At 47.6% G+C, this 19,164-nt stretch overlaps 1 protein-coding gene across 2 annotated transcripts in view; it reads right to left on the bottom strand.

The window, feature by feature from the left end:
• Positions 1 to 9,710, bottom strand: part of Gria1 (glutamate ionotropic receptor AMPA type subunit 1) — a 319,356-nt gene extending 309,646 nt beyond the window's left edge. For both annotated transcript variants that reach the window (XM_057774070.1, XM_057774071.1), the window contains exons 1-2: positions 9,305 to 9,710; positions 6,238 to 6,375 (exon numbers count right to left, since the gene is read on the bottom strand). In XM_057774070.1, the coding sequence (XP_057630053.1) occupies positions 6,238 to 6,375; positions 9,305 to 9,386 (220 nt within the window). In that variant the 5' untranslated portion in view covers positions 9,387 to 9,710. The remainder of the gene's footprint in view (positions 1 to 6,237; positions 6,376 to 9,304) is intronic.
• Between the last annotated feature and the right edge of the window lie 9,454 nt (positions 9,711 to 19,164).

Raw genomic sequence — 19,164 nt, 5'->3', positions numbered from 1 at the left:
GATCGCATGTATTCCCTGGGTTCTTTCACCTTTGCAATAAAAAAGGAAAAGGTCATTGACTCTGAAACCCCCTCCCCACAAACTGCCTTCAAAGACTAACTTGGGCTCTTTGCATAACATGCAAACAATCTCCATTATTTTCAGTATCAGCATCTGTAATGTGGGATTGTTATATCGACGACATCTGGACCAAGTCAGTGGCAGGGCTGGTCTGGAATAGCCTTTGCTCACCCCATCGCCAGCCTCACTTTCTTCATTTCTATAATAAGGCTGATTTTTATTTTGAGCAATGAGCAGGTGTTATACATCTTTTGTGTCCTTTACTGTTTCTTACAGGGTGAATGCTAGACATTAGAATAACACAGTCCTGGACACTAAAGGGAATAAATCAGTGTGCGAGCGCTGGCTTGTGCACAGCAAATCATCTGATTACAACAGCGCATGAACGATAGGGCATAAAGAGAGCTTGGCTAAACCTTATATAGACAGCTTTATACTAAAAAACAAAACAGATAAATTCTCAGTTCTGGATAATAGATGGTGGGTAGGAATGTATGCCCAGCATTGCTCTGCACATTAATTTTTAAAAAGGAGATAGAAAAGCTGTTTTTTTTTTTTTTTTTTTTTTTTTTGTCTACCTTCTGAAATGCGTTCTGAAGGCTGAGCAGCATGAATCTGGGGACTGTGAGTCTGAAGCTTTGAAGGGACGCATGAAGCTTATACAGCAGCTAAGAGGCCTCTGTCTGCGGCCAGCACCCAAAACCTTGTTAGAACACACTTGGGAATTCCAAGCGGGTCTACAATAGGAGTCCTACTGTGGCAGAGATGTTGTCCTCCTCCTGACTGTGACTTAGTTTATTGTCCCCTTTATGCTGTGTGACTGAGCCCTGGGCTCTGCTCCTTGATGTTAGGGATGTTTGTATGTGGACTTGGTAGCACAGAGTACGGGGATGTGCCCTCTCTGGAGACCAGTTCACATTCTAGCAGTGGCTGACTCTCCACATGGGCAATGTTGCTTGAGAGGTCCGTGAGGCTTGCAGAGGTCATGTTTCTGGGAGCCAGTGGGTTAAGAAAGAGAATTGGGTTGACCGGGAAGGGACCCATCTGGATAGTCACTCCCCATCCCTTTTCTATTAATCTAGGCTACATAGACTTGGGTTTCATGCTACTTCATCTTTCAATAAAACCATTTAAATTTTATTATATATGTTAATTATCTATAATTATGTTCTCAGCACATTTCACACATATGTAGTATATATGGACCATAGTGACCCCTTGCCCTCTCTCCTATCTTCTCCACTCACATGAATTCCCTTCCACGTCTCAACCAGGCCCCTCTTCTGCTTTCTTATTTTTGTTTTTACCTTTGATGCTCCAAAGGGTTTTCTAAGGGTTGCTAACAGAACCATGAGGTAAGGGGCTGTTGGCAGGATCCTGGGCAGCTTGCCAGTGGCTGTACCACTGAAAGCAATGTCTTGTCCTGGCTGCACATAAATCCTCGGGGAGGACAAGATCCCTCCTCCATGACCGGAGGTTGATGGATCCAGTCTTTTGCAGATCTTTCTCTGCCTTTTACACTTTTAAAAAGACGGGACATCCACATTTTAATATGAAATTTCACCCTTTTCCACGGCAGTCTGTTCTGCTCTGCTGATCATATTGACCCCTTCCACAGCATGCGGTTGACGTCAAGTTGAGGCCCACCTGGAGAGCTACTAGAGACCTGGGAGGGAAAGTTCACTAATGTGTCCCTTCCACACCCACTATTTTCTCGGCCCAGAAAGTGCCACCTTCTGCCCTTCCTGTCCTCCCTCCTTCTCCTCCACACTCTCTGAGAGGCCAACCTCAGGCCCCCCTGTTCCTCTAACACTCCTTAGAAATCTCTGCTAAGGCACGTACAGCATTACATTTTAATTTTCTCTTACAGGACAGTGTGCCTCGCTGGGGATAAAGTCCTCCAGGGCAGAGAATGTGTCTTAGCTTTGTCTGCATTTCTGGTACTTAACGTGATGCCTGGGTTTGGTTAAGGGCTCAGAAATGCTTACTGAAGAAATGGAAGACTTTTTAGATAAAAGACTTGCTTAAGCTGTGCTGCCCATACTAAGTAGCACAGTCTTCTGGGTCTGCTGTCAAATATTCTGGTTCTGGAAGAAGAGAAGCCATTCTGAGCCTTGCTTTAAACCAGCCCTCAGGTGGATGCTGTGTGCACCGAGGTCCAGAAACCTTTTGACTGAAACGCAGGATACAAGAAGCTGGGTCTTTGTTTTCTGACTTTTGTTTCTTGGTCCTTATAGTCCCTACAAATGGCATAGGGCTTGAGATGAAGTAGGAATTGTGTGTGTGTGTGTCTCTGTGTGTGTGTGTGTGTGTGTGTGTGTGTGAGAGAGAGAGAGAGAGAGAGAGAGAGAGAGAGAGAGAGAGAGAGAGAGAGAGAGAGAACAGAATAACGAATGAAGGAATACACGAAAGGTTAATATGGGGTTGTAATAGTGCTCCTTAGAGCACTAACTAACTGGAGTTCCATGTAGCATGTCACATGTTTCCTTATCCTCTCTTACCACATGAAGACAGGTGGATAAGCAGCCTGTAAATAGTGCTTTACAGAGAGCTGGCCCTACCCTGTCTTTGTAGACTTAGAAGGAGACTCCCAGGCGTTTGGACTGATGATCTAATCACCACCCCCAAATAATAGCAGGTGAGGAATGTCCTTACAAAGATACCAGATTCTTCCTTTGGCCAGTGGGAGAGAGGATGCTTTTGCCAGTCTCTCCTGCATCCCTTGCCCTGTTTTCTGCATCCTCCCTTCAGATTGCCTGTTGCTGAAACTTCTAGCAGGGACAGCTCATACGTTTCCTCTCCTTTCTTCTCTCCACCCTCTGGTGGAGAGAAAACGAATAGCAAAATGCATCCAAAACAAAACCGAATGGTCAAATCGAAAGGATAAACACTTGCTCATTTTCTGAAGTCAAAACTGAATGGGGCGTTAGTTTGAGGTAATGGCTACTTCATATTTCAGAAAACACACAAAGTTAAACCTGAACAACATGCTTTACTTAGTTTTCCATGTCTGGTGAATTAACCCAATCCGCCAAGAACCACAATCTTTCTTTTGATTGTTGTTACTCTGTTCAAACTGGGAGAGATGTACAGATTCCCATACTGATGGGTCACACAAACATGGTCACAAAGGGCTCCACAGCCTCTTGTGAAAGTAGCAGGCAGGAACTAAAATGCCACTGCTATCCCAGCTCTCTCCATTCCCTCTAGTCTTGGAACGAAAGAGCAGAAACTGAAGGTCTAAGCATAAATAGCTTTCTTCCTTCTTGGATAGCCTTCCTTTGTCTCCTTTGGGGGTATAATCTAATTAAGAACCAATGTTTTATCCTCTCTTTCTTTCCAATGTCCACCTTGGTTTGTAACTTGAAGAAACACTGGAAGAACAGCCAGACACACAAAGCAGAAATGTGTACCAATAGGTGTGCTAGTATATAGCAGGCATTGAGTTCAATACCTCAGAGCCACTGCCCATATTGGGCAACCTTGCCTGTGTCATGATTTGACCTCCCCAATAACCAGCCAGCAGCTCTCTGCAAGATCAGGTCTTGGGTTGTGAAGATAACAGACAAGAAACACCACCTCTTGCCTTCGAACATTTTCTCCTCATTGTGTCCTCCTTATCTTGTCTTGACACTCAGTGTCTTGACTTTTCAACCCTGTGAGTTGAGTACATGTGCCAGCTATTTATTCTCACTGCTTCTCTTGTCCTTGTTGGGCAGTGGAGCCCCTTTGAAGTATGACCAAAGCAACAAATTTGGGGTTTCTTCTCTAAAGATACCCCCCCCACACACACACACACATACACTGTGTGCTGGTACCAATGAAGGCCAGAGGAAGGTGTCAGATCCCCTATATCTGGAGTTACAGGTGCTTGGGAGCCACTAGATGTAGGTTCTGGGAACTGAATTCGGGTTCTCTGCTAGAATAGCTCAGGCTCTTAACTGCTAAGCCATCCCTCCAGACCCAAAAGGCATCTTCACACAATCTTAAGCATAACAAGAGGTTTGGGTGGTATAGACACACTGATGCCCCACTCAAACCTTCCCCTCATGATTTTCTCTAAGCCGTAAGAAAAGGAGCTGAGGTTATCCAGTGGCTAACCACTGACTCTTCACTGTTCTTAATCCCTTTCTGGAATGTTTTCGCAGACTCGATGTTAGTTATTTTTCTTCCACATCATGAGTGTGATTGTTGATTTTGACAAGTTGACTGGTTGGCTTTGACAACAAGACTACCTAGGGCACTAGTGAGATACACATTTGGGAAAGTCTGAAGGCATTAACTGAGTGGGGAAGACCCACCCTGAAACAGAAAGCGCTATCCTTGGCCTGGGTAGTAGACTGAATAAAAATGGAGAAAGAGAAAACCACTAGAACCCTAAGACCCCCCTTTTCTCTGCTTCCTGATCTACTGTGAGCAAACAGCCTTAGGCTCCTGCCACACAGTCATCGCCACCATGAGGGACTGCGACTTCAGTCTATGGGCCCAAATAAAGCCTTCCCACTTCAAGCTGCTTCTTGTCAGGTAATTGATCAATCAACTAATACAAGTAACACACCAGAGAAGATCTTCTAGCTGAGCTTTACCAGAATACAGAGTCGTTACATTATCATCCATCGGGCCACTCCTAAGCAAGGTCACATCCCTAACTTGGGACTGGAGTTTATCTCTTTAAAAGCTGTATCAGGCCACTGCCTGGTTTTGATCAAATCAAAACACCCTCTGTCACTTCAGGGGGTCATTAAGGATAGGTGGATCTCTCTGCTTATCCTACTCAGCAGAAATGTGGACCTGAGGGTAGAACAGGGTCACAGGACCACAGTTGACTGTTCCACTGACCTTGTGAAAGTTCCATAGCTATGCCACCTCTGGATCCTGTCTCAGAGAGGATGGCAGCAGTTCTCTGCAAAGCCCCATCAAGAATTAAAACAGACAGTCCCCCGGAGTAGCTAGCTCCATAGGTCTGTCACCAGCAATCAAGGGATGACAACGAGTACCGCCAACCATGCACATGACGCATTTACCAAAACCTTCTGGTAAATCACAATTCCCGGAGTTCATATCAACATTATCCTGTGTACAATCTTAGAGGCAGAGGAAATCCTGAATTCTTATATGGAGACTTCAAAGTCTCACCAGCAGCAACCACTGAGAGGCCTCCATAAGGGAATGTGGGGGAGAGATAAAAGACATATCCATGCCTTCCACCATCTGCAGCGCAGCAGTGGTCAGGAAACCAACGGTGCCAGTGGCTCACAAAACCCACGGTGCCCACTCAGTCCAGTCTGGGCTCTGCAACGACTCCTCATTCTAGAAGCTTGTACTTTCTTACCACACATTTCCACTGGAGCTTAGTCCCCAGAGGGACAATGTCTCTGCTGTTTAACTTTTAGGCCCTCATCTGACACAGAGTGACAACCATGCACCACCCCCCACACATCCAGATTTACTTGTTAGGTTCCTGTGTCAGTGGCATTTGCTCAACACATTTTATAATGCTGTTGTCCCAGATGTCCCTGCTGTAACTCCCCGTTGTCATTCTGTGGAGGACCTGTGTTCTGTTTCATGTCCCAAGGTCATGATGAAAACCCTGTAGACTCTCAGATCCTTCTCCTCTTAACCCACAACCCATCTCAATCAGGCAGCCGCTTCGCGCCTCTTTGGCAATCACCTACCTAGTCACCACATCTCATAAACCATTACCCACTTTGCCCAAAGAGAACACGTTTCGCATCTGCCTGTGCTTATCAAACATAGGCACACTTTCGTTCTCCTGACCGGTGGGCAGGAAATGGCTGAGGCCCTTTTTAACCCCATAGTCTTCAAGTCAGAGCCGTTCCTTCCCCATCTCTCAGCAGCTGCCTATTTGAGAAACTCCTCAATCGAGGGGCCCCAGTGGAGTAAGCCAGATGCAGTCAACCTGAGACCCCCACCAGACTGGCATTGAAAAACTCACTGATGGTGAAAAACACCCATTCCACAAAGTGCAGCAGGGTCAAAATATAGACTGCGGGAACCACTTCAAAGGCTCTGGAAATTTCCCTTGAAGTGCCTTCTCTCGCGAAGACAAATGAGGACTAGAGTCATTTTTGCAACAACAACACCACCTACCCACGGGCCCTCCCGTCAACTGGTCTAGAGCAGAAAGGCAGGGCAGAAATAGCAGCTGTTACTTACATCGGTAAGTCATCTCGAAGCTGTCACTGATGTTCACAATATCGATCTGGGGAAGCAGCTTGGGGGGCTCTGTGAGTTGGGACAAAGCGAACCTAAAAGCTGCATGTTCCTGCGATTGTTGGTTTGGAAATAATCCCCCTGTAAAGAAAGAAAAAGGCAATGTAGTAAGTGTGGGATAGAGACAGGTCTCAATTGCCATTCCAGAGGACCCAGACCTCTCATGCAAAGCCAGAGCTATGGTCATAGCTCTCCCTGGTAAGGAATCCAGACAGACTCAACTGGATGCTGAAGTTTACACTCTATGGATTAGCTTCTATGACAGGACCCCTAACACCCATCACTCTGCCCCAGTGTTTAACTGTGCACCCCTTGGCTCAGCAAACAGCAGAAAATACAGGAGACCTATAGAATTTTACTTTTTTCCTTTCTCCTTTCTGCCAGATTTTCATAAGCCTGTGTTTACACACACACACACACACACACACACACACACACACACACACACACTTCCCTGCATTTATCTCGTCTTACTTGGATTCAGTTTACTTGGATTCTTATTTAGAGAGGCTTCAGTTACAAGGAAGCATTGCAAAGTGACAGAAATCCAGGCCTGGGACCACCTGGGACCACCACTGTAACTATTTGCTCTGAGACGGCCAGATCTGCATGTAATGATATTAGTCCGTTGCCTTCGAAGTTTATTGTTTACCTTCTCTGAGAACTCGGGGCTTTTGTCTTTCATGGCTCATGTTCCCAGAGACCTAGGAATGTCTGGTTACATAAGGGGTTGCCATTGTGCCAGATGTGGGGGTCTTAAAAGTACCAAGATGTGCCAACATCTTCCAGTAAAAAGTACAGGGAAGGGAAGGTACCTGCCAGGGTTTTTGTTCCAAGACACAAGGGCACAGGGCTTTCTTTTGTAACACTATGGATGTGCAAACAAATTGAAATACATTCCTGTAATTTAAAACCAGTTATTTCTGGGAGCTGGACTCCAACATATGTGTACACAGAAGTTTATCTCTGATTGGCCAAGAATTCACAGTTCCTGTAATGGTCTGATAACTTCCTGTGCAGTGGATACATGATTGACTTTAAGAACGAACTACGGAGCTGGAGGCTTGTGATAGAGATCACGAAGGGAGGGCTGATGACAGCCTCATGGGGGTGATAATTTCAGCATTTGTTCTACTGGTTGAAGTGTCTCCCTTGTGTCTGAAAAGAGCAACAATTACTAAGACCGAGCATGAAATAGCTTCAGGGATGTGTGGGCAAATGTGGGTGTGCCCACATAAACACCCCAAGCCCTTACACCACAATGATGGTGTAGACACACACCTGCAGAAGTCTGTCCACAGCTTCCTTGACGAGAGATTACAATTGGCAAAGTATAGACAGAAGGTTAAAACAGATACGAGAAAAGCCATAGGCCGGCACAGGTGACTTGGACACACACTCACACCCCCATTTTAAAGAGCAAAAACAAACTAGCAAAAAACTACAAAAAAAATCACTCTTGCTGGGGATGCTCCACTCTCTCCTCCCAGGTGACCACACCCCACACTCCTCTGGTCCTGGTTTTCTACTCTTTCCAGTGAATGGAAGTAAGCAGGTGGGAGGTGGGAGGGAGCAGCTACAGACTGGGCCGAAAGGGAAGTGTCTCCCGGAGGCAGCAAGTTTGCCTGTAAGGCAGGAGCTCATGCACACGTACACACTTCAGAATACAGCTTAACAGGTGTCAGGAAACAAAGCAAGTAACTCCATCGTCACCCCAACAGGACCAGGAGTCAGGAAGCTGGAGAGGCCCAAAGAGGCCATTAGCAACACATGTGTGCCCACGAGATCCCCCTCCCCAACAGTACCATTACCCCCTCCCCCAAACACAAACAGTCTCACAAAAAGCAACTGCTGAGATGGAACTCTCTGTAGTAAGCCAGCCCCTGGTGCGGGAAGGACACGGAAAGCCAGTCAGCCAACATGTCTCAAAGCACAGCAGCTTGGCTGATGCTGGATCACAAGGATGCTGAGCTGCTGGTCACCCTGACCCCAAGCCCTGTAACTGGTGTCATTGCTTCATTAGTCTGGTTTTCCCCCATGGTTGCGGGAATGGCAATACCTGTCAGCTCCCCCTAAACACATGTACAGCCATCAGATGAAGGGAAAAGGGGGAAGGAAAAGCATGTAGTGTGTTGAAACCCACCTGCAGGTTGAGAGGGTGGAACCCAGGCATGGGGACCGCTGCTGGGGGCGGGGGTGGGGGGGTGGGGTAGAGGAAGGAGCCTGTGCATTTGTGTGCTTAGAGCACTGGTGTCAGTGTCTGCCCGACTGAGCACTAAAGAGGAAGGGGCAGGAGGGCGAGAGAACAGACAGGCTAGGAAGTTCCAGAATCAGGGAATGGGGGATTTAGTTTAGCATGGCAGAAGACAGAAGGAAAACAGCTATAGGGGTCCATAGAGCTCTGGCCACAAAGTGGGGCCTGGGACTTTTCTCCACAGAGACAACCTAGTACCCAGCACTCCTTCTCTGTGAGGGGTCTCTCCCCTCCCCCAGCCAAGACAGCACTTCATCCCCATCACTCAGGCTATAGATGCACATTTAATATATAATTACAACATACACACACAACACCCACCATGATTATTTATATAAATCAACAAGAACAGGCACCATCTGCCTTGCAAGAGTTAACTCCTTTAAACACTCGGAACCCTGTTGGAAGCACAGTCTGATTATATTTTTCCCTCTCCGGAACGGAGGCTCCTCCATTTCAGGCGCTCATGCTTGGGGTGCGCGGTGTATGTGCACCTGTGTGTGCGCACACACACGCGAGATAGAACACTTCCCTTGTGCCCCTCGCTGCATTGCTGCATCGGTAAGGAGGAGACCCCTTTCTCCCCACTGGCGACCCAAGTCTTCCTCCCTCCTAGCCTGGTTTTTCCGATTGCCATGCTGCCAAGCACAACAGCTCCGACTGAGAATGGGTTCAGAAATCTCCCCTCAAAAAAAAAAAAAAAATCCCTAGCCAGATCCCCAAAGTCCCTCCCCAGCTGCCCCCCCCCCCACTCACCTATCTGGATATTGTTGGGGAAATTGGCACCCACAACCGCACCTAGAAAACTGGTGCAGAAAAAGGCAAAGATGTACGGCATATTCCTTTTTACATTGGCGAAAAAGAAGCCCTGGTCCAACCATAGATTTGGTCTTCCCTCCCCTTCCTTTGATTCTTCTTGCTGCTCTGCCGGCTCTTTTCCTCCTGCAGTTCCTGCTTGCTTCTTTCCTTCCTCCCTTCCTTCTGTGAGGTTTCTCTTGTTTCTCTTAGAAGGGGAGCCAAGCAGTTAAACTGCAGCCTTAACACCGACTGACAGCCAGATTAACTGAGCCGGGAGCAGCCCGTCCTCATGCTTGGAGCGCTAGCTTGCTCCCCCTCTCCCTCTGCTCTCCTCCTCTTCTCTAGCAGCCAGCCTCTCTCTCACCCTCCCATTCCTCTCTCTCTCTCTCTCTCTCTCTCTCTCTCTCTCTCTCTCTCTCACACACACACACACACACACTCTCTCTCTCTCTCTCTCTCTCTCTCTCTCTCTCTCTCTCTCTCTCACACACACACACACACACACACACACACACACACACACACACACACACAGGCTGCCAGTTCTCTATGCTGACACCCAGGAAGCAGCTCAGAGTTCTGTACTGGTCTCCCCTACCCACCACCCCTGCTTTCCTAACCGCACCTCACTTTTCCTTTCTGTGGATGCATAGGATGGAGGGGGATGGAGGGTCAGGGGTGCTTTCCCATAAAGGGGTAACTCACTATCCTCTTCACCTCCCCCACCTTCCTCCGTGAGCGCTCGCAGCCCCTCCCCCCCCAGCCAGGGGATAAGATGCTACTGGGAATGCGGGTTCAGTTGCAAGTCAGTAGGTGGCAGGGGGTCCCCACAATAGCTCTGGATTCACCAGCTGCCTGATCTAGGTCACTTTTTCCAGTAGTGCACAGGTTGTGCTGGATATATCTCCTACACTCCACTGGCCCAATTATTCCTACAACTAATTCCCAAGGGGGAGACCCTAGAAATCCCTCTCCAGAAATTTAAAGGGGAGACACGGAGAAAGGCAAACAGCACTAGCCTCAGTGTGACTGCCGAGTACTGGGACCAGGATGCTAGAAGGCCCTTTCACCTTTAGGAGTGCCATGGTAGCCTCTTTGAAACCCTAGGTGTTTGGAGTTGTCCCCCCCCTCTTTTTTCTTGCAGGGCACGGGAATCTTTAATGGCGGAGTTGTGTGGGTGGGTGAACAAGGAAGATTCAGGGTACGCACACAGGGCAATTACATGAGTCATTTTGCGTTGATTCCAGTCAGAGGACACAGGCTGCTCTGGCTTGCATCTGCACATTGTGTATGTCCGGTGGAAGCTGGGCCTCCCTGGACCGTGCTGGACTGCAGCTGGCTCCGAGATACGGCAGAGAGAATGCTGTGCTCAGGATGATAGTGTGAGCTGTGGGACAGCTGTCAATAACAGCTGTGCCTGTTTATGGTCTCTGAAACAACATCACAGCCATTCTTCTCCTCACACTCAGGATTGGTCGTGCGTCCTAGGAGTCAGTAATGATAACACTCAATGAGGCCTATTAAACTTTAAATATTTTTTGCTACATTATTAAGTGTGTATATGTGTGTGTGTGTGTGTGTGTGTGTGTGGTGTACCCATGCATACCATGACACATGAGTGGAGGTCAGAGACAACCTGTGGGATTTGGTTCTTTTCTTCTATCATGGGGACCAAGGATTAAGCTCGGGTTATCAGGCTTTCCAGCAGGTGCCTTTACTGGGTGAAGCCATCTCCCTGGCTCTGGGTCTGTGATTTAAAGGCTTTGGCTGTTGCCAATAGACTCGCTGTCCTCACTGAGATGCTTGCCCAGCACAGGGCCTTGCCAGAAAACCAAGCTCTACTTGTCCCGCAGTTGAAGAAGCAAAGGACTCTGCGCTAGGTATTGCATTGCTACTGGATAGAACACTTCATCAAGAGACTCCCCACATCCTTCTCCAGCACGGCACCATCTCACCCCGAGACTTGCTGCATGCTCAACCTAAAGGAGGAACAATGTGGATGCCAGGTCCCTTGTGCTTTCTTATGTCTTCTTATAGACCCACTGGGTCGTTCAGGTGTCCTCCAATCCCAATGGTTATCCATCATTTACCTTGCAGTAAAGAACTCACTAAGTGCTGATTGGGATATGTGTATGCAACAAGCCCTGTGGAAAGTCATCTCATTTCCATCTACTCATAAAGACCTAAGGCCTAGTGATTTGCTCAAGTCTTCCCTTCCGGCATGGGAAAGATTGGATGTGAACACAGGGAATGGGTATCTGTTTTAAGGACTTCACTCTTTGACCCTGGGGCAGTGACCACTGGGCAGGGACATCCTGGTGTGAGCATTAGCTAGGGAAACTGTGAGGCCAGGCTCTGGAGAGCTCACTCTAAAGCCTTGGCCAAGATTAAGAGCCACCATCGAATGATTCCATGTTAAAATTCTTCCACAGGCTTTCTTCTCTTTTTTTTATTTTTTTTCTCTTACTATTTTGAATGGTACCTGGGGATCTTTCAAGCTCCCTGAGCTTTGTGCCTTGTAATAATAATAATTAGGCTGTCACTAAAGGCTTCATACATTGTCACCTTTCAGAAGATCTCAAAGCCCTTTACAAGGATTAATTAGTAAAATCGTATCACCCGCTTGGAGTTGGAAATAATTGTTTGGCGTGGGGGTGTGATAAAAGGAGTCCGAAAGATGCATAATCTATGATCTTCATAAATCATGTAATAAGACAGGGCTTCCAGGACACAGTTCTATGAGCTGCCCTCCATGGGTATGATCGAGAGTGTCCATGGCTTAGTAAATACCTATCTGTTCAATGGTTAAAGATGCATGGAGCTGACACATCTTAAGTTTGGACATCAGTGTTCACATAGAGGTTCAACTGGTCATCACATATCTCTTCAAATTAAATGATACACGGATGCCTCTCTGTATCCATTCAGGGCTTGATGTCGGGGAACACAGAAAGGGACAAGGCAGAGCCTCTGCCTCAAAATAGGGGAATATGGTGGATGGCAGATGTCTTCATCCAACTTCCATCTAATACAGATGAGGACAAGGGCTCCAGTGTAAATACCCCAGTGGGGAGGGACAGGGAAACAGTCCCTGCACCTGTCTGTATGGCTGCAGCATGGCTTCAAAGACCTGGGAAAGGAGACTTGTGGGCAAAGACTAAACATGCATAGGGAGAGTGGGCAGCCTGTTGGAGGTAAAGAGGAGACAGGTGCCCTGTGAACCTGGAGCCCATGCCACCAGGTTGCAAAGAAACAGTAGAGGCCAGGGGTAGGAAGCCAGAAGAGGGGAGTCTAGGGACCTAATCACTGGGCTATGGGACCACACAGAGAGACGAGACAGGAGACAGAAACTGAGCAGGTGGGGCAAGTTTCCCCAAACTAAACAGTTCTACAAAAGTCCTTGCCGGAGTCCAGGAACACCAGAAGAACATTCTGGTTCCTGTGTCTTTGTTATGTCTCAAAGGAGCACCTTTGCCAGAGGCTGTATATGACATCGAAAATGAAACTGAGTGGGGGCTCCGTGTTGAAATAAGAGCGGCGGGGCTGCGTCCCCAGCACCCGGCTGCCCGCATGGCTTTACCCAAAATAATTACACGGAAACTGTATTCTTTTGAACACTGCCTAGCCCATTAGTTCCAGCCTCTTATTGGCTAGCTCTTACATCTAGATTAAGCCATTTCTAATATTCTGTGTAGCACCACGAGCTGGCTTACCAGGAAAGATCTTAACCTGCTTCTGTCTGGAGTGGGAGAATCATGGCGACTCACTGACTGCCTTGGCCCATCTGATAGGGCAGAATTTAGATAGGCGGAGTAAACCGAACAGAATGCTGGGAGGAAGAGGAAGTGAGCTCAGATGCAGGGCAGCTCCTCTCAGAGACAGACGCCATGCTCTCCTCTCCAGAGCAGACGCGATGAAACTCCAACCCAGGATGGACGTAGGCTAGAATCTTCCCGGTAAGTGCACCTTGGATGCTACACATATGAACAGAAATGGGTCAAGCAGTGTTTAAAAGAATACAGTTTGTGTGTCGTTATTTTGGGGCATAAGCTAGCCAGGCGGCCCAGAGGCTGGGGCGGCAGGAATGCAGCCCGCAGCTCTCACTACAGAATGGTCACGTTATCTTTCTGATCCCAGTTTCTGAAAAGTGTAGCAGAAATACCTCCTCTCAGGATTGCTGCAGTGTTTGAGCCAGAGCAGGCCATAGTGAGTGGGGTCCGGTACCTGACCCTTCAAGGTGTTTAGTGAAGTCACAACAGTGCTGTATCTTCCTTTGATCATGGTCAGCATTTCCTAGTGGAGTTTGTTGTTGCTGGACCATGTCATTTTGCAGCAGAAGCTAGACTGGGCTTTTGCTTGATTCTTAGGGCAGAAAGTAGGCGGTGTCACTGCCTGCCAGGGGACTGACAGTGTTGTTCCAGCTACAGATGAGAATTCAGAGACGGAAAGATGAGCCAGCAAGAGTCTGTGGTGTGGCGGCGTAAATGAATGCAGACAGATTATAAAAATATATACAGCTTTAATAAGGAAATAGACTTATAGGACCACAGGTTCCCGCGGAGAACAGGAAAAGCAGAGCAAAAAAAGGGGCTGCTGGGATCACGCCCAGCAGATTTGTCCATAAACATTAGCCCGAGGCGAACACGCCCCCAATGGGTGGGGCTATGTCCCTACAGCTCCGGGACACTCACATGAGACAATCAGGCTGAGAAGCTCATTGCCCTCCCCCATTCTTCACTCAAGTTTCTGCTCTAAGTCCTTTAAAAAGTCCCTCAACTATAGACCATTGGTGCCCTATTTCCTGGGACCCTTCTTACCACACAGGAGCTCCCAACCCCACCCCACTCTCTCTCTTCTTTCCCTTCTTCTAAAGCTCCTACCTATGAATCTATGTTAAACTTGTAAAATTTACTCCCCTGGTCCAAGAACTTTTAGTCTTCAGATTCATGAGATAAGAACTTCTAAAGTTACCACTGGCCTGTGCCACATTGGTGGCTGTCAAGTCTACAGGATCCTGGCTTTCTCAGGAAAGCTTCATCATTCTCAGCAACATCCCAAGATTCTTGTATTGGAGTTAGAGAGGAATTTTCAGGATGAAAACAACAATACTAGGTGTGTGTGTGTAAGAAGAAACTGAGCACCATCAGGAGGTCTTTCCTTATACCCTCAGCCGCCCCCCCAAAAGATGCAATACCAAAAGAATTCATTTCCCTAAACCACCCTCCCCTGGGTCGTTATCTGTTCGCAGTTCCAACCCCTACTCCTATTTACAAGGCCAGCATGAGTCTTGAAAGATGGCACCACAGATGTTTCGGGTTAATGGTGGTCACGTCCTGCAGATACAAGGCACACTGTGAGCAAGCTGGTAGGCCTCAGAGTGGCTAGATGGCCAGCTTGAAACCGTGGCTCTCAACTGGCAGCAATGTTCTCCCTGAGTGGTATTTGGCAGTGTCTGGAGATATTTTTGGTCCTCACAACTGGGGAAGTGCTATTGGCATGGGTGGATAGAAGCCAGGGATCCTGCCAAACTTTGTAGAATACATAAGGCAGCCTCTGCAACAACAATGATGTGATCCTACCAAAGGTCTTTCTTAAAATAATATGGATACACACACACACACACACACACACACACACACACACACACACATATATATAGTGTGTGTATAATGTATATGTGTGGGTACCTTGTGTATGCCTGTGGTACCTATATATACCATATATGTGGTACCTATATATACCAATATATGTATATACACCACATGTATGCCTGGTGCCCCAGGAAGCTAAAAGAGGGTATCAGATCTCCTGGAACTGGAGTCACAGCTGGTTGTGGGTCACCATGTGAGGGCTGGGAACTAAACCCAGGATGTCTGCAAGAACAGTATGTGAACGAAACCTCTGAGTGATCTCTCCAACCCTTTTAGCATGTTTTATTACTACATTTATTTATTCATTATGTATATGCATGTATGTGCACATGTGCATGCTGGGAGACACAGCAGCCAAGTGGAGGTCAGAGGGCATCTCCTGGGAGTTGATTCTCTCCTTCCCTCATGTGGTCCCTATACTTCCAACTTGATGGTGAGTACCTTATCTCACCGAGTCTCCTCAAAGGCCCTAAAGACATTTTTTTTAAAAAGAAACAAGATAACTTTATTCAGTGTAAAATGATAGTACGGAAGGATACACTGTCAATCAAGATTGGGAGTGGCTTCATGAGTGTAGTCAGGGCCCAAAGAACTTGTTTAAAGAGCCATGTCATCTGGCTATTGGGGCCCTGGGTGATTCTTGAAACCCAGATGGAAGGGCTCCAGTATGAAAGCAGTGAAAAGGGCAGTCACAGTGTGTCCTGGGGACAGCGTGGCACCTGCTCTTCAACTGGGTGATAACCTACCCTGGAACGTCTTCGGCAAGCCTTAGCTTCTGTTGCTCTGTAGCCAAAACAGCTTTAGATTTCCTTTATCTGGTTTTGGTTTTTCTCTGCAAAACAAAGAAATGGTGTTGGGCAGAGAACTCAAGTCCAGTTGCCTCTTTAGGTCACATAGGAAAAGAAAGGAAGGAGGCCGGGAAGAAGATGGGGCAGGAGAGGGGTGGACTAGCAAGCTAGCCCTCCTGAAAGTAGTTTCAGGGACCCAGCCCCATTGCCGTTTTAAGGAAATATAGGTCCAGAGTGACAAATCTTCCCATCTGTATTTTTTTTAATGAGACAGTAAAACACAGACGGGTGGAGGATCTGACTCAGTGGATGAAGCCGCTGTTTCACAGGCCTGTGGACCCGACTCGGAACCCCTGCATTCATGGCAAAGCCAGGCACAGTGGCTTGTGTGTGTGCCTGTGATCTCAGAGCTGGGTGACAGAGAGACAGGAGGGTCCCGGGGACCCATTACCCAGCCAGGCTAGATCGTAAGTGAGCTCCTGGTTCAGTGAGAGACTCTGCCTCAAAACATAAAGTAGAGAGCCTTCAAGGAAGACATCATTGAACTCTAGCCTCCACAGGTGCACACATTTGTACCCCCTCCCCCCGCAACAAACAGAAATATGCAGGAATAAAGAAATGTTAATTTTGTGGGTTTTAATAAATTATTAGATATACCTTTTTGTGCAAGGGCCAGGAAAAAAGGTGAGGCACAATGTGTGCTGAGTAGGTCTCTCTGGACTCAATCTGAGCCGAAGTCCACTGAGAACCTGTAAGGAAGATTTTTAAGCTCCCTTTCTGTGTCATTTGGGGAACCAAGGGCATTTATTTTCTGGGCATCTATATCCTCGTCTGTCAAGTGGTTGGCTGAGGTTTTGCCCTGGTCCACTGTGACCCACTGGCCAGTGTGAGCCTGGATGGTAACAGGAGGGCCTGTCTCTCCTCTACTTCCTGTAAGAGAGATATGCAGGCTTGCCCCCTCCCTCCCTAGGCTCATCCTCTATCTCTAGAGCATGAGGTTTGTTCCGTTTTCCACATTTTGGGTTTCCAGTGTGCAGCCGTTCAAGGGGTGGGGACACATCAAATTTATAACCTGAGAACAAGCTGCTAACAGCTAACAAACTGTCAAGAATGCAGTCAGAGCGAGGGTACCCCTGTGGCTTTAGGGAAGCCTTGTTTACATAGATGTTAAAAAATAATAGTGATAATATTTTCCATGTTTTATAGCACATTTCATACCGAAATATCCCCAAAATACTCCACAGACTATGTGTCGAGAACACACCCTGCAGAATGTAACTACCCACTCTGGAGCTCTGCCAGGCTGAACAGTATTTTCCATTTTTTTTTCTTCTTCTTCTTTCTGTCTTCCCTCCCCTTCTCACACAAGTGACAGCATTTTTATAAGTGTTCAGCGTTACTAGGTAATTATGGAACAGTGAAAGTTCTAGAAAACACCTCCAGGCAGGATCAATGCCTAAAAAGATGATGACAAGGAAAGCACCCCACAGTGTCATGGTGACCGGGGAGAAACTGCAGAACTGACCAAGTCCTCTGAACTAGAATTGTCTCCAGACAGGCCCCAGTACACTCACTCGGGTGGGCGTCCTAGCTCAGCGGCTCGTCTAGATGCTCTGCCCACAGCCCTTGCAGCCGGGCCATCTCTGAGCCAGGAGATGTGAAGCCAGGCTTTTGGGGGAAGGCCTGGGCACATGTGTGATTTTGAAAGAGCTATTGAGCGCTTGCCTGAGACTTTTTGGTCTATGATGTGGTGAACACTTTATAGGATTAACGGGTCACCAAGCACATGACGAGGGCTCTGAGGGCCGCGCTGTTTTGTCCCCCTTGAGGCTGAAGTCCTGATTCCATCTTGCCAACATGGGCCCTCTGTGTGGTCCCCATTCTCTTCTGGAATCAGCCGTATCTCCATCTGACAGTCTTCTGTGACAGGGCTGTCACCCTATACCTTTCTCCAAACATCTGCTGTTTATGGACCACAAGCCTACGATTCTGCAGCTATCATTCTCCTCCTTAAATGCATCATTTATCCATTTGTCCAGTTAAGTGGAGAAGCCAGCATCCAATCCTGGGGCCAATTCTGTGGGCTTTCCCTCCAGATCACACCTGCTGTCGGCTCCAGCCAGTCTCCATCAGGTCTCTGTTTCTGCCTGGGTAACTCCTCCCTCTTCCACCACCACTACACAATTTGTTCTCTATGGAACACTCAGAGGGAAACTTCCAGAGAGAGACATCAGATGGCCCCTCCTGAACTTTAACACTTCCTGGGGCTCTGTCTCTGCCATGGAGACCATCTGAGGGCTATCTGCAGGCTGCCTGTCTGTCCCGCCTCCCATCTCTGCCCTTGCTTTCTCAAACTCCATCCAGTCCCACTAGCCTTCTTGCTGTCCTCTGGACACAGCAGATGTCACCCTGTCCTGGACTCAGCACCTGTTCCTCTCTCTCCCGACTCGACTTCTCCCATCATTTCAGTCTTCAAGTGCAATTCCCAAGATACACTCGGCCTCCTACCCGGGCCTCTCATTTCTTTTTCTTGTAAAACAGTTTCTAAATATGTCATTTACTCAGCTTTATCAAATCCTTCTTTTCTTTCTTCTTTTCTTTTTCTTTTATTCTCTCTCTCTCTCTCTCTCTCTCTCTCTCTCTCTCTCTCTCTCTCTCTCTCTCTTTTAGACAAGGTTTCTCTGTAGCTTTGGAGCCTGTCCTGGAACTAACTCTTGTAGACCAGGCTGGCCTCGAACTCACAGAGATCTGCCTGCTCTCTGCCCCCAAGTGCTGGGATTAAAGGCATGCGCTACCACTGCCTGGCTTAACTTCTGGACTATTCTTGAAGCACATCTGCATGGCTACAGTGACTGACATGCGGAAAGTTCTCAGTATAGCTTTGTTGAAAGAATGGGTAGATATCCATAGGTCCCCCCAGAATACCTTTGTCCAACTCTTTATCTCCTGATACTTTAGCAACCAGATTGATTCTCAGCGTCACACATTTTCCCCTCACATCAACTTTGTCCTCTCTGAGTATCTGTGGTATTTAAGATTTACTGGTGTGTGTGTGTGTGTATGTTTACGCACAATTGCATGTCTGTTTATATCTCTGCAGGTGAGTGTGGTGGCAGGTTCAACATCCAGTGCTCTTCTCAACTACTCAGCATCTTAAATTTTGAGACAGGTTCTCTCCCTAAATCTGAAACCTGCCAGCACACCTTAAGGACTCTTTCTGTCTCCGCCTCCCTAGGGCACCGAGTGCCGCCTATGATTTTATCCAGTGCGAGGCAGAGACAGGTTGTTATGGAACAGAACTCAGGGCCTCATGCTTGCACGATATGTGCTTTACCCAGAACGTCACCTCCCGAGCCCCAGAGATTGCTGATTTTAGCTG

This window comes from Chionomys nivalis, chromosome 7, assembly GCF_950005125.1.
Source record: "Chionomys nivalis chromosome 7, mChiNiv1.1, whole genome shotgun sequence".
Lineage (NCBI taxonomy): Eukaryota > Metazoa > Chordata > Mammalia > Rodentia > Cricetidae > Chionomys > Chionomys nivalis.
Note: the sequence above shows the minus strand (reverse complement) of the source record. Positions and strands in the feature narration are given on the sequence as shown.